A 15,966-nucleotide genomic window follows, 5' to 3' on the forward strand; every position below is an offset into this window, starting at 1 on the left:
TATTATATATTTATATGTCTATGAACTAGATCATTGTTCACAGAGTACAGACATGAATTTCATCGTACGAAAAATTGTTAACTTCACACAGTTGGGAGGTCATTGCTCTGTGCTTTTATGTTATTATTTTTTCTCGCCGAGTGCACGTATTCTCTTATGGCATAATCGAACATTCGCATAAGTGGAAAATGGATAACGAATACCTGAAAAAGACTGTCGCTATTCTGATAACAATTATAATCATAATGATGATAACAATCGTCGGCGAGCCGCCGACTACAGTGTTGTTTGTTGATACTTGATAACGAACGCGTTCCTGTGCACGTGCGTTGGATTGTCGTCGGTTTTCGCTCTTAATTTGCTTGTTGCGCCCATCATTCGCAAGAAAGACAAGTAGTGTTCAGGTCAACGAGCTCTATTCACAGGCAGAACGGTATTAAAAGCATCGCCGTACTGAGCGATGTCGTCCAGTAAAATATTCTTACAGAACCGAGCTCTCGGTGAGTACTATTTTCCATTTTTATTTTTCACGTGGCCTTCACGACGACGACATTGACGTGTTTGCAGCGTTATTCATTCTGTTTGATTAATAATCGTTGTTCTTCGTAAATGGTGGTTACCGCTCTAGTTACATATGAAAACATTCGATTCAAATGGTCTCCGAGCACTTCCTTTTTCCGCTTGCCATCGTATACACTGTTAAATGCTCTTTGCATGTGATATAATGTAATATATTTTTCTTCGTTTAATTAATTTATGTCCATCAATCATTAATATTATTAATAACCCTATGATACAGAACACTAAAATAGCGCTGTATTTTTGTTAACGACAATGATTACTTTTTATGATTACCGATAGGGCCCAAAGAACTACACTGTATAATACTTATAAATACAGAACAAATTTAAACATGCATTACAATGTATTTGTTTATGTATTTGTTTTTAAATTTAGAATAAATTATAGTTCATCAACATCATGCACTTCAAATATGAAGCAATTACATCAATAAATGCGGAACATACTTTAAGTTGTTTTATAAATATTTTAAGACCTACCTAATAAAGATTTGACATTCAAGTTGCTTAGAGAACTTATATTTCAATACTGTTATTTGAATAAGAAATTACTCAACGTTTATACTTTCCAGTTTTATTGTTTTGTACTTTTTATTCATATTATAAATAGTTCTCTTTAATGTATTTTCCATAAATTTTTTTACTTAGGGACCCACCTACACTTACATTTTTTCTATACATATTTTATAAATTAATCTTCCATAGGTACCTATTTATGCACATATTTTTTTATTTTAATTATGATAAAGTCCGTTTTCTACTGATAAACAACAGTGGCATTACTTCTAGTGTTGTTAATGATTTCATTTGAATGCATATCATAATATATTACAGCTTTAAAATGTTGAGTTTTTATAAAACCTACCTAAATATTATATAATAGACCTTAATAGAATAAATTATTTTTATTCATTTTCTAAGATGGTACCTATTGTTAGAATAGATTTTATTTTTTGTTTAGCTTACTAAATCTATTTAATTTCACAAAAATGTGCTTATTTGTAAATAGGTAATAATATTTTCACTAAAATACAATTTTTTTGGCACAAAAATATTTTAGTATCAAGTAATATTTGAATTGGTTACAAACATATTGGATTGCTGAGTAATGGACTACCAACATAAATAAAACAATTTTCACATTATAAAACTTTATATTAACTAGACACTAATAAATATACTCTATTTTTCGAGAGAATGCTGTTATTCTCAAAACCAATGTGTGTCATATCCTGCCAGGACCACCTGAATCCCTGTTCCTTGGCCTCAGTCATATGTATGAAGTGACTACTTTATATCGGTAAACGGAGTATAGGATTGTTAGATTTGCCTAATTAGTTTTGTCATAATTTTCTTAACATGTTATATTTCCAGGTACCTATATCATAAAAACTATTGTTTTCCAATAAAACTTCCATAGATATTATATCTACTCAATTTTAAAATTAAAAATCTCATAGTTTTTTATTATTATTTAGTTCTTAAGTTACCAATTATGATTACGAAATTAATTTATAGTTAAATTAAAGCATTGAGCAGTTGAGCATTTTTCCAATTTTTCTCATTTGAACAATATGATCACAAAATAGGAATATTATAGATTCAGCATACAATTTACTAGGCAGTGACATTAAAAGATATTTTATATTTTAGTTTAAATAATACAATAAAATATGTAAACATAAATATAAATGAAATAATACCATCTAAATTTCTGTCTTACAATTTACAAGTATTAATTACAAGTTTTATGATGTTCATTTTAGTATAATAGTTCAGTTATTTATATTAAATTGTCTTTTATTGTTTTCAGGATATGTGAGTAATGAGATTCCCCTCGTTACACGTTACATAAACCTCAGACGAGAAAATCTCATAATCACATGTGTCGGACGTGCCTTTCACACCTACAGTTCTGATAGGTTTCAGCTTTTATCTGTAAGCCCACAACATGAGACGGACATCACATGTTTGGCTGCAGATAGTTACCTGGTATATACTAGTTGTGGAAACCAAATTTATGCATGGCGACGTGGTATAGAACTAAAACACACATATACTGGTCACAAAGCAGCAATTAAATTATTGTTTCCGTTTGCGGCTAATTTAGTGTCTATTGATGAATCAGGAAATCTCAAAATTTGGGATGTGAAAACTGAAAGTATATACAAAGAAATTCAATTAGACTTTACTGCAACAGCTATATGCCATCCGCCAACATATACTAATAAATTACTAATTGGCTCGGCTGAAGGAAAACTACAGCTATGGAACATAAAAACAGGATCCATGATATATGAATTTGGGGGCTGGAATAGTAGTGTGACCAGCTTAGAGCCAGCTCCAGCTGAAGATATGATGGCAATAGGATTGAGTAATGGAAAAATTATTTTACACAATTTAAAGTTCGATGTATCCAACATAACTTTTACACAAGATTGGGGCTCGGTCACACGTATCAGTTTTATTATTAAACGACAACTTATGGTAACTGGTAGCCCCAAGGGCACTGTAGTGGTTTGGAATCTCGAAGAAGGAAAAGTTGACAGTTTAATAATTAAAGCTCATCATGGACCTATTTGTGGCCTCCAATGTTTACCAGATGAACCACTCCTCGTGACTTCGTCTTCAGACAATTCTTTAAAAATGTGGCGTTTTGACATGTCTGATGGTTCTGCCAGTCTGTTTAAAATCCGCGAAGGTCATTTCAAACCTCCTGTTTCTATTCGTTTTCATGGAATAGATGGTGCTAGTATTTTAAGTTCTGGCAATGATTCATCATTGCGTGTCTTCAACACAATCACTGAAATAGCAAATAAAAGTTTTGGACGTGCATCATATAATCGTAAAGCTTCTAAAAAAAAAGGTAATAAATGGGCAGATCCTCTTATCATGCCTCCAATATCTACATTCACCTCGGAAACCACTCGAGATAAAGAATGGGACAGCATTGTTGCTGTACATCGAGGTATACCTACAGTAACGACTTGGTCATTTGATAAAAGCAAAATGGGAGAGCATAAATTGTGTCATGAAAGATTTAAGAAAAACGTCAGTGGACAGAAAGGAATTAGTGCCACATGTGCATGTCTTACACACTGTGGTAATTTTGCAGTCATCGGTTACAGTTCTGGTCACATTGATAAGTTCAACATTCAGTCAGGCTTACACAGAGGAACCTATGGACAGCCAACAGCTCATAAATATGTACGTGGAGTCTATGTTGACACACTTAATCAAATAATGGTATCTGGTGGTTCAGATACATTTTTACAATTCTGGAATTTCAAAAAATTAAGTTAGTTAGATTTATTAAAAAAAATATTGTTTGCCTATAACTTGATTAATAATATATTAATTTTTTCAGATTTATTGTCTAAATTGGAGCTGGAAGATACAGTTTCATTATTCAGCTGGCACACAGAAAGCTCGTTTCTAGCAGTTGCTTTAGATAATTTTGACATTTGTCTAGTTGATATTGATACACGTACCATCGTAAGGAAGTTTACTGGACATCGAGGTCCAATAACTGATTTAACATTTAGTCCAGATTCTAGATGGCTAGTTACATCAGCAATGGATTCAACTATCCGTACTTGGGACATTCCTTCATCATCAATGGTCGATATACTTAAAGTAAGCTTCTCAACATAATAATTTTTGGATCGTAAATATTACATTTTTGTTATAATATTTTAGGTTGATACACCTTGCGTTTCATTGACATTTTCTCCAACTGGTAGCTATTTGGCTACTGCACATGCTGACCGTTTGGGAATATATTTATGGTTTAATAAAACTCTATACAATCATGTTAGCCTCCGACCTATCACTGAAGAAGATCAGATCACAGAACCTCTTCCATTGACTGGAATCAATCAAGAAACTCTAGAATGCCCTATTAATGAAGATACAGATGAATACATATCTAAAGTACAAATTGAAAATACTATAACTATGAGTGGCCTAAATGATGCTAGATGGCAGAATATATTGAATTTAGACGCTGTTAAAAAAAGAAACAAACCACTACAACCACCAAAAGCTCCAGCTGCTGCTCCATTTTTCCTACCTACTATACAATCTATAGACTTTCAGTTTGATTTAAAAGGAGTAGGTAAAACAGATTCCAATACCAAAGTTGTTCCTGAAACACTTATGCAAACTGTTTTTGCTCAACAACTTTTAAAAGCCACTTCGTTAAATGATTATCAAGTTTTATTTGATCAATTAAAATTAATGGGACCGTCAGCTTTAAACTATGAAGTAAGAAGCTTGTCGCCAGAAGCTGGTGGAACATATGAACTAATGGTAAAATTTTTAGAGCTTTTAAAACAAGTAACTGCGAATAATAAAGATTTTGAATTATCACAATCTTATTTGGGTGTATTTTTAAAATATAATGGACGTGCATTGGCTCAAAAACCGGAAGCGATCAATAGTATTGAACCATTATCAAAACATAATGCATGGGAACAGTTGCAAAATAATTTTTTGTTATGTCTTAGTATTGTAGAATATATGAAAAATAATTAATAAGCATTTATTTGAATTCTTATATACTTGTATAATGTTTATGTTTAATACAGTTGTAAGGAAATACATTGTTAAAATAAAACTTAACATTTACCTGAACATCAACATGACAACAATATAATTGATTTATTGATTTTCTTTGCATTAAAAAAAAATATCTATCAAGTACAATATTAAAATTATATCCAACTTGATAAGTATTTATAAAAATATTTTATTAATATTTTCATATTATGTACGATGTTTTAGATTTGTAAAATTGTATAAGATAATGAGTTAAACATAAAACTACTTATGACGTCATAATTGAAATGCTCTCTACAAAAAAGTTTTAATATATGTTTGGGAAACACTTGGACTTAGTTCTATAAAATGAATATAATATAAATTTGTTGTTGTCCACTTATAAAAAATGGGGGTACAAGTGTACAATATTTATTACAATAAGTTACAATTAACATGCATTTTTATAGCTTACTGGCATAATGTTTATAATTACATATCTTTAAGTTATGTCTAAAACTATTATGAAACAATTGTAGATTACATTAAACTCTGTTCCAAGTAAGTTGGAATAAAATCGTAACGAAAACGCACCGTTTTAGCACATGTGTCATATCGTTGGTTGCTGACTACTGGTCAAATTTTACGAGATTGAATTGAAAGTGAAAAATATTAATACCTGACTAATAAGAAAAGGTATTTAAATGCAGACACATTGAGAAAGTATTTAAAATTCTTTGTTCCATTATTTTTTTATAAAAGTAACTAATTTAAAATAAGTAGGTATTTGAGTATAGGTACTTCAGAATACTGCCTATGCTTGTTTGTTAGCAATGTGACTCCGTCTCCATCTGCTTAGATATAAAATAAATGTTTAATTAAATTGAGTGTAAATAATAGTTTGTATTTTTGCTAGTCATGTGGATTTTTTTGGTAAATCTACCCGTACAATTTGTAAAGAAAAATATTTTGGTGTAATTTTTATTCAATTTTCAAATAAAGCTTATAATATGTTCCCAAATTCTAAAGTGTGTAGATGTAGAACAATTTTTTTTTTCATTTTTTCTATCTATCTACCTATCTAGTCTATTCCAATGTACGACTAAAATAGCTCTTGAAAACAAAAACCTATTACTTGTTAAATATTTCATTCAGAACAGAAAACAATATATAATATACCTTGAAACTTGTATTAATATTAAACAATATAACTATTAACTTCAATATAAATATATAATTTTATGTTTTCAATAAAGCAACATTTATTAAGATAAATAGTTTATAATAAACAACAGAATTATGAATAACTTACAAAATACTAATTGCAATGAAGTATCAATAATAGTAAATTATTTATGCTTAGGAATCAGGAACATAAGTTAGCTGAGTAATAATTTATAAAATAAACAGTAAAGCTTGTATAAAAGTTATATTTTTATAATATAACAAAATATCATCAAAAATTCGTTATTTTTGAATTAATGCAGTGTCTGCACTGATAGTCGTATAAGCTATCCTGGCTATCTAAATAAAAGATTTCACTAGTAAAAACATCAAGAATGAGGGGTCACCTGATATTATCAACTGTAAAAAATGTACGCTTATCCGTAAAGTGTACCAAGCTCGCATCTAATTTTGCTTAATACAAAACTTGTTGAGGGTAGTATGAAAACCACACTACACTACTGTTTTTTTTTTGGTGGAGATTATTGGATTTTTAAATATATATTTTAACATTTTCGATTTAATTTAGTTTTTTCTACTGTATAAATAATATATCAATATTTTTACTTGGTAAAAAGTTGGAAAATGTTATACAAAATTTCTCATTTCATAACATAATACAATTTAAAAAATATTAAAATATTTTTACATAATATTGCATTATTTTATATTATAATTTTTCATACGTAGGTACACGTTAAAATGTATCAAAATATTTTTGTCGCCTTTAACATAACATTTTAAATTTTCCTTTCTTTTTAGTTAACTTCAATAGATTTTTGCAAAACTTTTTGCGCTACAATAGGTTCCTCATAAGTTATTAATATAGTAAAATACAAAGCACACCACGAAACCCTATAGTGAAAATGTTTAGCGATTAACGGAGCTTCTATCACTCTTATTACCTAATACGGATCTGACCCAGATATCAGCAGCTGTCAGAAAGTGGTAGCGCTTATCAGTTATCACCATATTATCATCTTGCCGCCAATCCTTTCCAAAATTATCGCTTTCGATCCACACTTGATTAGAGAATATAACATCTAAATATTGTAATAATTATAATATAATAGTGTTATTGTAATGCCATAATTAATTATAATTTTATTATTTGTCCTTCCGATTCATGTCGTTTACTTAAAAATCGTCCGACCGCTGTTCGATAACATGTTATAAATATTATATTAAATTTTATAATATAATATAATAAAATGTTGAACATTATTGTTTAAAAGTCGTCATTTGATCTCTGTACGGATAGAAAACGAGTTACATAGTAACTTCCAAACCATTGTAAACGACTCACAATTCTATCGTCATCGCTTGTGTTTTGTTGATTAAGTGAAATTTGTTTGATTCAATCATGAATGACAGTGGTGCCCAACGAGTGGTAGCGTTAGTGGACATGGATTGTTTCTACTGTCAAGTAGAGGTTCAACACGACCAGTCGTTGGCTGGAAAGCCGGTTGCAGTCGTTCAATACAACAGTTGGAGAGGTGGAGGGTGAGTTGTCGTGCTTAACAATATTTTGTGTTTGACATGCATTGAATCATTATGTTATCCTGTTTCAGGATAATTGCAGTGAATTATGAGGCAAGGGCAAAGGGTGTAAACCGACATATGAGGGGAGATGACGCTGTACTTACGTGTCCAGATTTAAATTTAGTACGTGTGAAGGAGCTGCACGGAAAAGCAGATTTATCGAAGTAAGATATTTTCACTTGATAGGTATCATGACTATATCTACAGCTGGGAATGTACTAAAGTTTGGAATTTTTTATAGCTGTGATTGTTAAAATTTACCAGAAATTTCGTTGAATGTTAACATTTCATTTAATTTCAATTAGGTAGGTACCTACATCATTTTAAATGCAATCATTATTTCAGTTAAGACCATATAGTATTTATAGCAAAGTGGCCACATGGGTACTATACATGGTAGTTGTCATGATAATTTTTAAAATTAGGTGCTCAATGTAAGCCTTATACAAATTGTTTTTATTATTTAGACATAAAAAAACCACAAAAAACAATGATTATTTCATACACATTTATCAAGGTTTGGTATATAATATTTTAATTTTAATATACTAAACTTTTTTTCATGTTTTAAATTTAAACTGGTACCTTACTATAACTACAATTAAAATAGGTATCTATATTGTGTAGATGTGAAATACACTGATTATTTGAAAAGTTGTAACTTTTTTGAAAATATTTTTCTATAACTTGTTACTGTTTTGTAAATTTTTGAGAAAAATATTTTATCTTATAATTTCTTTTTTTAAATTCTAATATAACTTATAAGTATGGAGCTGGAAGTTGTAACATTTGAATTTTTAAATTTTTCTTTCAATGTTATAGTAATTTTACTTTTTAAATCCAACTTGTTCTTTATAGATACCGTACAGCCAGTCAAAAAGTATTTGAGGTTCTCAGTGACTTTAGTTCTTGTGTGCAAAGAGCTAGTATTGATGAAGCTTATGTTGATTTAACGAGTGTGATAAACCTTCACATTTCAACTAATCATAATGTAATAACTGAAAATGACCTGCCCAATACATTTGTTGAAGGTTATTCAGATGATAACTCAAAAGGTAATTAATTCAAAATATGAATGTATCTTAAAAATGACCTAAATGATTGCTTTATGAATATTTCTGTGTACAAATTTTAGATTCTGAGTGGAGCAATGAATGTAATGATTTTACGATGATGTGTGCTTTTATATATATATTTTTTTTTGTGTCTGTCCTCGCGGTTTTTTGCAGTAAAAGTGCTTCAATTTTCTACAACAGCAACTTTTTTGGTATGAAAGTTGGTGCAATCGGGAGATCAAAATTTATAATTCCCAATAGTTTTCAAAAGCAACAAGAAGAACAAACAAAAATTTAAGGAAAAATGAGAATTTTTACGCAAAACCAGTTTTCAAAATAATGATTTTAGTTTTTAGTGTAACCCTAACAAAAATGAATATAGATACATTAAATTTTCACTGAATAATTTTGTTAGTAATTTCTATACACTACAAAATTTTCAAAATATTTTGATTTGTGTTGAACTATTTATAGTATGCAATTTTTGATTATTATTTGTTTTTTAACCTAATGTCGATAAAAAACTTTTTGCTCGGTCAAAAAACTTGTAAATGTAATATAAGGTTCCTCGTAAGTTGGTGTTGGCGCAAAATTTAAAAAAAAAGTTGAGCTTAAACCCATAATTATTTTTTATGACCGTTTAAACTTAAAATTTCGACGGAATTCGTAAAATTCATGAAAATTAGCAATTTATATTAAGTTGGAAATTCATAAAAAATTTTCTTTTTATATCAAAGATATAAAAATTTGATACAAGATTCCTTATAAGTCTGTCTACTTTTATAAAAAAAAATAATTCCTACTGGAAGTCAAATTCAATTTTCATGAGCTTTTGATGTTGATGTTTTTACTCGATTTCTCTTGTAGCGATTTTCTTATTTTGTTGTAATTCAAATACGAATTGCTGTGGACACTTGAAATTTTCACCATATATTTATTTAATCAATACATATTCTTGATACAATTTTCAAAATATTTTGATTCGTTTTAAGCTATTGGTGGACATTTTCAATTTTCATTTTTTGTTATAAATGTCAATACAATTTTACTGGTTAGGTCAAAAAGCATGACAATTTAATATAAGACTGTTGATGTATATTTTTACAATAGCAGTTGAAAAATATTAAAATACATTAGCACAATTTTTTTTTTATAAGTGCTTAAAGTTCAAATTTTGACAATATTTATCAAATTGAAAATGATTTTCTAGTTAAAATTTTTTTAAATTTTCAATTTTTATAAGCCAAGGTTTGAAAATTTAAAACAAGGTTCCACTTACCCAGGTTTCTCCGTAACTAAAAAATATATCAATACAGTTTTTTTACAGGCATTTTAAGTTCAAATTTGGACAAGAGCATATTAACACAAAGAATAATGTTTAACATTTTGTTCTAATTCGGTTCCAAAACAGCCCAATTTTACATAGGTATATTTAATATTTTTCCAGCATCACTAACATTTAAGAATAATATTAATTCAACTTACCAGCTACCATATTAATAATAAGTAATAACAATATAAAATATCTTAAACTGACATACCGTCTCCGCTCAGAATTATTTTTCGTAAACAATGATAATATGATATTATCAAATTAAAATTTAATACCATTCATTCATTCAGACACCAAATGTACAGCAGAACGACATCCACTTATCCACTTTTTTGTTCCTTGTAGTTTTTCTACCATAAAGATTCTTAATTAATCCTATAAGTAGAAATATCTTTTAAATTAAAAATAACTTGATAATTATTTGTACGTTGTAAAAAACAATTAATGGTAGTTTAATTATGATGATAAAATATGTAAATTTTACTTATTTGTTTTTTTTATTAAGAAGATAAAAGTGTGAATTTAAAATCTTGGCTCCACGATGTATACAATAATGAGTTACAAGATGACCATTTACTTCGCTTGACAATTGGTGCTATGATGGTTGAAAAATTAAGAAAATCAATTTTTGAACAAACTGGTTTTCGTTGTTCAGCTGGAATTGCAAATAACAAGGTTTGTTAATTTAAAAATTGTATATAGTAAATACAACATAAAAAAATATAATGTTTTAGAAATAGTTATAATGTCGTATTTTCCAATATTAAAAATATTCTACAATATATGAACTGATTCTGTGGCATAAATTGGGCTAAATACTTGGGGTTACAATCAGTAAGAAGTATAGATTAACACATTCCACCTAAGGATGGTTTTTTTATATAATAAATTTAATAACTTAAGGCTGGGCATAATTGTGTTAAAAAAGTGGGCAAGTGATACTGCTCTGCTGTACCCAAGGTCTTGATTAAGTCATTGTTATGCATGGTGTTAAATTTGAATGCAATGATGTTGTATCTAACTTATTAGGAACCTTAATATTAAAATCAAGTTTGACCAGGCAAACATTTTTTTATCGACAATATTTACAAAAAAAACTAATAAAAATTGAAAAATGTTTATACCCATTCAAAAATTGCATAAAAAGAGTCAAATTATTATATTGCATAGAAAATACTAGTACAACATTTATTAAAAAAAATATGGATCTATTGTAATTTTTTTTTTGTGCTGCATCGTAAAAACAAAATCGATTTTTCCAAAGACTAGTTTTGCCTTAGAATTCCTGTTTTTCTTTAATTGTTTCTTTTGTTTTTTCTAATGTTTTTGAAAACTTCTTGAAATTGAACCGAAGTTTAAAATTAAAGGATTATTGGACTACTTATCTCGACCATAGACATTAATCAAAATGTTTGAAAACTGTAGGTACACATGATTTTTTGGAGTAGCAAGAGTATTTTTTTTTTCAGGGTCGCATATGAGTTTACGCCACTAAACTTATTAACTTTCACAGTTTTATTGTTTTATAATCGTATTTTACATTAAATATATACTTTTATGACGCTACGGTAAATGATGTTAAACAGAAATTAACGTTAATGACCAAATATATGGGTAATTTATTATTGTTCTAGACCAGTTATGCACGTGAATCTCACATTTTATAATTTATAAATGATGAAAGTACATCTTCTTAACATTAAAAATTGAAACAATGCATTTTTATTATTTATATATTTCTACTAGTTGTACTGCTGTGACGTTTACTGTTACACAGCTTTTCAGCCACAACACTTATTGTTGCTACCAGTCTTGCAATGGCAGCCTTGGTACCCTCGAGGGCCCGCAACCGAACGGTTCTAACTGCTTCCCTCAGTGTCAACTGTCTAACATCTGCTAATTTGATCACATTGTCCATGTCTAACAGTTATACGATTAGTTTTTATATTTTTGTTTTATTTGTTTCATGTTAAGAATTCGGATATTAATTAATAAATAATTAAAAACATATACCAAGTTTCAAATTTTGTTAGAATGTGTTTCGTGAAGAAAATCAAACAATTGTCAATTGTTGGTCCTTATCATCGCTTGTTAGAAATCTATTTTATAACCAACATTTCCCATTTCATAAAGTTATTAATGCTATTCACATTGATTCATGATTTCCGCATTAGTAGGTAAATAACATTAATAACAGGCGAATAATGTTATTTTCTGATAAAACATCATTTTACCATATCATATATACATATTACATGTATAGTTTAGAAGTGTTAAGACATTTTATTTGTTTATAAATTCTGATACATTTTTTTTCCAGATTTTATCTAAGCTTGCGTGTGGCTTACACAAACCTAATCAACAAACACTGTTACCACCGTCTAGTGTACCTAATTTGTTTAAAACTATACCAATAAAAAAAATAAAAAATTTAGGAGGTAAACTGGGAGAAAGAATAAGGCAAGAATTTAACTGCGAATTCATGTCTGATTTAGCTGCAATACCCCTTAATGATTTACAACAAAAATTTAATGACAGAACATGGTAATGATTCATTTTATTATATTTCTATTGAACAATTTTTATGAGTTTTTTTTTTCAGTAACTTTTTGTATCAAATCTCCAAAGGTATAGATAATGAGCCTGTGGAATCTAGACTTATACCCAAATCAATTGGCAGCTGTAAGTCATTCCCTACAGGGCTAAAAGTCAAAGAAGAAATAAAACAGTGGTTGAACACATTGATGAATGATATTGTAGATAAACTTAAAGATGATTATGAAGCTGTGAGTATTATTTATTTATTTCATCCAATTTTATTTTGAAAATTAATATTGTTTGTTTTTTAGAATAAAAGAAGAGCAACATTGATGACCGTCAGTGTTAGATACTTAGATAAAAAAACAAAATTGCCGACATCACAGTGTTCTGAAGTTACTACATATAATCATAACAAACTATTGGATGCTGCATATTCATCATTATGTACCATGACTGAAAATCAAAAGTCTTTACATTGGTATTTTTTTATATTATACATTAAATAATTACCTAACATTGTAACCTTCCTCCCTCTCCTTCTAGCTATAATGCCATTGAACACATAATGAAAAAAATACTATGATAATAATATTTTGAATAATCATGTAATGAATATTAGTGAAAGAACACAAAATTGTGCCGACAAAAATAGTCTGGAATTATCCTTCCTGCCAGACTGTGTTTCGAACAGTAGTGATGTCATTTTTTATATTTACAGCACAGGAAATATATTGGTTTTTATTATTATAATCTAAATAGTAGAGCTTATAATAAACCATTAAAAAAATTTTTTTAAGATCAAATTGTTCTTGATTGAATAGATGTATTTCTAAAAATGTTCAACTTCTAGCCTCTAGAATAAGAGATATATATTTTTAATGTAATAATTCTGAGATTATGATGGGTGTCAATACTTAGAGAAAGTGAAGAAAGATTGTGGGAGCGTCAATAGATCTAAATGGTCTTGAATAAACCAAAACATTTTGGTTAGAGGCGAGAAATTTGACCGACTTATATGAAATTGAAAAAAAAAATGCTCTTTAACAATTACATTATAATTACAATTACTTTTTTTTCTCAATACAAATAGCCTTCTTCTAATGAATAAAATTGAAACTTTAAACAATACCTAATCCAAACAAATGGATATAATATCTACAGCCATAGACTATAATTCTTCTATTATCTTATATACATAAATTAGAAATACATAATATACAAATACCCCATAATTGTTTACACATAGCACGTGCCACAAATCATGGTTACATTTTATTTAGCAATGACATGAATCATGTTTGCAGTTTGAAGGTTTGTGGCTCAAAACTAGGCTGACACCAGTCTATACCTGGTCTTCTAACGACATGGAGGGGGCAAATGCCTAACCAGCTTATTTATTATAGGTACTTGTGGCCGATGTGTCGTGATATCTCTCATGCATGGATATTATATTATTATTAATTGGAAAATGTTTATTTCTTATTCTAAAAGTCAAGGAATATTTTGGTCTATCCATAGATCTAATAGATGCTAAATATATCACAAAGATATTTTAAATTAATAGGGATTAATATACGATGTTCTTTAACACACTTGATATGCTGATAAACTAATATTCATTTTTTATATAATAAGATCTCCTTACAAAAATATTCTAATTCTTATATTTATTGTTCACAGGAAAAATCCGATATCTTTTTTAGGTGTAGCTATTGGAAAATTTGTAGAAATTAATGCCAAATCATCAATAGACAATTATTTCAATAAGGGAACTGCCAAAGAAGTGAAAGATATAAATATTCAATTGATTACACAAGAAAACAGTGCGACTTGCTCTAATATCAATAGTGATAGTTCTACACTAATTAATGTAGAACAATTTAATTCTAAAACAAGTGCACCACTTTCAAATCAACCTTTGCTATCATTAAATCACCCTAATGAAAAAAAGAACAAAACATGTACTAGTGATGCAAAGAATTTAAAAACTATGTTTGCTCAAATAAAAAATTCTGCTAGTTCCTTAACTTCTTCAACATTACAAAATTTGAATTCTAAAAAAGAAATTAAAAATCACTATAAGCTTGACATGAACAGTTTTTTTACCAAAAAACTGGAAATTATCTCTCCAGTTAAAAATCAAGTAAATGTGAAATTGACAACAGCCGATCAATCTTCCTCAGCAAGTTCAGTAGGAATTTTAATGGAAAGCTCTGATGTAATTTCTCCTTCTAAAAGTATGAATGATAACCATAACAGAATAACTGAACCAGAAGATAGTTTTTTCACAAGAAAACTGGAAATTGTATCGCCTTCGAAACACCAAGAAACTGATGATGCAAGAATAGAGTCAGTACCAGTCGTTCAATCTTTCATTGTTGAAGATACTATTGCATGTGCTCCTATAACATTATTATGCGAAAGGTGTGATAAAATGATTGATATTGATACATACGATGAGCACATAGATCATCACGTAGCATTGGAATTGAGTGAAAGTTTGAATGTTATTAACCCTGTACAGCCATTAAATAATAGAATACTCAAAAGTAAACCAACAAAAAAGAAAAAAAATGAAGGTGGTCTAAAACGTAAACAAAATTCAAAAGCTTCAAGTTCAAATCCCAAAAAACCATGCACAAGTATTTCATCATACTTCAAACCACTTTTAAACCCTTAATTATATCTTGTAACCTATTATAATTTAATGCATTTTATTTTAAAACAAAAATGATTGATATTTTTTTATTTTCGTACTTATTTTGTAACACATAGTTTAGTGAAAAAACAAATGTACTTCTATGTATTTTATTCAAAGAATATTTTTATGTAAAAATGATTAAATTAACAATCATATAGAATATATTGTAATTTTACTTTAATTTTTTATTTAAAAAAACAATTTAAAATCTATATATTTAAGAAAAATCTAGAATGTTCAGTGAGGTGTGGCTTAAAATTGAACATTAAAAATAATTATTATTGTTATTTCCTTTATATAGGGGTTTCAAAACAAAAATATTTATCAATTATAAATTAATTTTTTTTAATGACTGGAATTTTAATAATACTCATTACTTATGCCCAATTATAGTTTAAAATTATTTCAACATGAAATTTTGATTGTGGACAATTGTTAATAAAAGGTAGA

The 15,966-nt window shown here is 28.4% G+C and overlaps 2 protein-coding genes across 3 annotated transcripts; both read left to right on the top strand.

Moving 5' to 3' along the window:
* Window positions 1-284: 284 nt before the first annotated feature.
* On the top strand, window positions 285-5,242 carry LOC111028081 (WD repeat-containing protein 36). The gene is made up of 4 exons (XM_022306617.1): window positions 285-500; window positions 2,395-3,879; window positions 3,949-4,217; window positions 4,281-5,242. Exons 1-4 carry the CDS (start codon window positions 461-463, stop codon window positions 5,115-5,117), a joined length of 2,631 nt encoding a protein of 876 aa, XP_022162309.1. The 5' UTR covers window positions 285-460; the 3' UTR covers window positions 5,118-5,242.
* Window positions 5,243-7,139: 1,897 nt separating this feature from the next.
* On the top strand, window positions 7,140-15,697 carry LOC111028075 (DNA polymerase eta-like). 2 transcript variants are annotated; one of them, XM_022306610.1, is made up of 8 exons: window positions 7,140-7,847; window positions 7,916-8,050; window positions 8,745-8,941; window positions 10,780-10,949; window positions 12,595-12,818; window positions 12,877-13,060; window positions 13,124-13,293; window positions 14,496-15,697. In XM_022306610.1, the coding sequence occupies exons 1-8, from the start codon at window positions 7,708-7,710 to the stop codon at window positions 15,493-15,495; spliced, it is 2,220 nt and encodes a 739-aa protein (XP_022162302.1). In that variant the 5' UTR covers window positions 7,140-7,707; the 3' UTR covers window positions 15,496-15,697. The 2 variants fall into 2 exon arrangements, with proteins under 2 accessions (XP_022162302.1, XP_022162303.1); XM_022306611.1 differs by having other exon boundaries at window positions 7,708-7,847; window positions 10,783-10,949; window positions 14,496-15,495.
* Window positions 15,698-15,966: the final 269 nt, after the last annotated feature.

This window comes from Myzus persicae, unplaced genomic scaffold (genome assembly GCF_001856785.1).
Source record: "Myzus persicae strain clone G006 unplaced genomic scaffold, MPER_G0061.0, whole genome shotgun sequence".
NCBI classification, from domain to species: Eukaryota; Metazoa; Arthropoda; class Insecta; order Hemiptera; family Aphididae; genus Myzus; species Myzus persicae.

Coding starts and splice junctions, on each gene's coding strand:
- LOC111028081 (XM_022306617.1), top strand. CDS start 461: ATGTCGTCCAGTAAAATATTCTTACAGAACCGAGCTCTCG. Junction 3,880..3,948: donor CTGGAATTTCAAAAAATTAA/GTTAGTTAGATT, acceptor TAATTTTTTCAG/ATTTATTGTCTAAATTGGAG. Junction 4,218..4,280: donor CAATGGTCGATATACTTAAA/GTAAGCTTCTCA, acceptor ATAATATTTTAG/GTTGATACACCTTGCGTTTC.
- LOC111028075 (XM_022306610.1), top strand. CDS start 7,708: ATGAATGACAGTGGTGCCCAACGAGTGGTAGCGTTAGTGGACATGGAT. Junction 12,819..12,876: donor AAATTTAATGACAGAACATG/GTAATGATTCAT, acceptor TTTTTTTTTCAG/TAACTTTTTGTATCAAATCT. Junction 13,294..14,495: donor AATCAAAAGTCTTTACATTG/GTATTTTTTTAT, acceptor TATTGTTCACAG/GAAAAATCCGATATCTTTTT.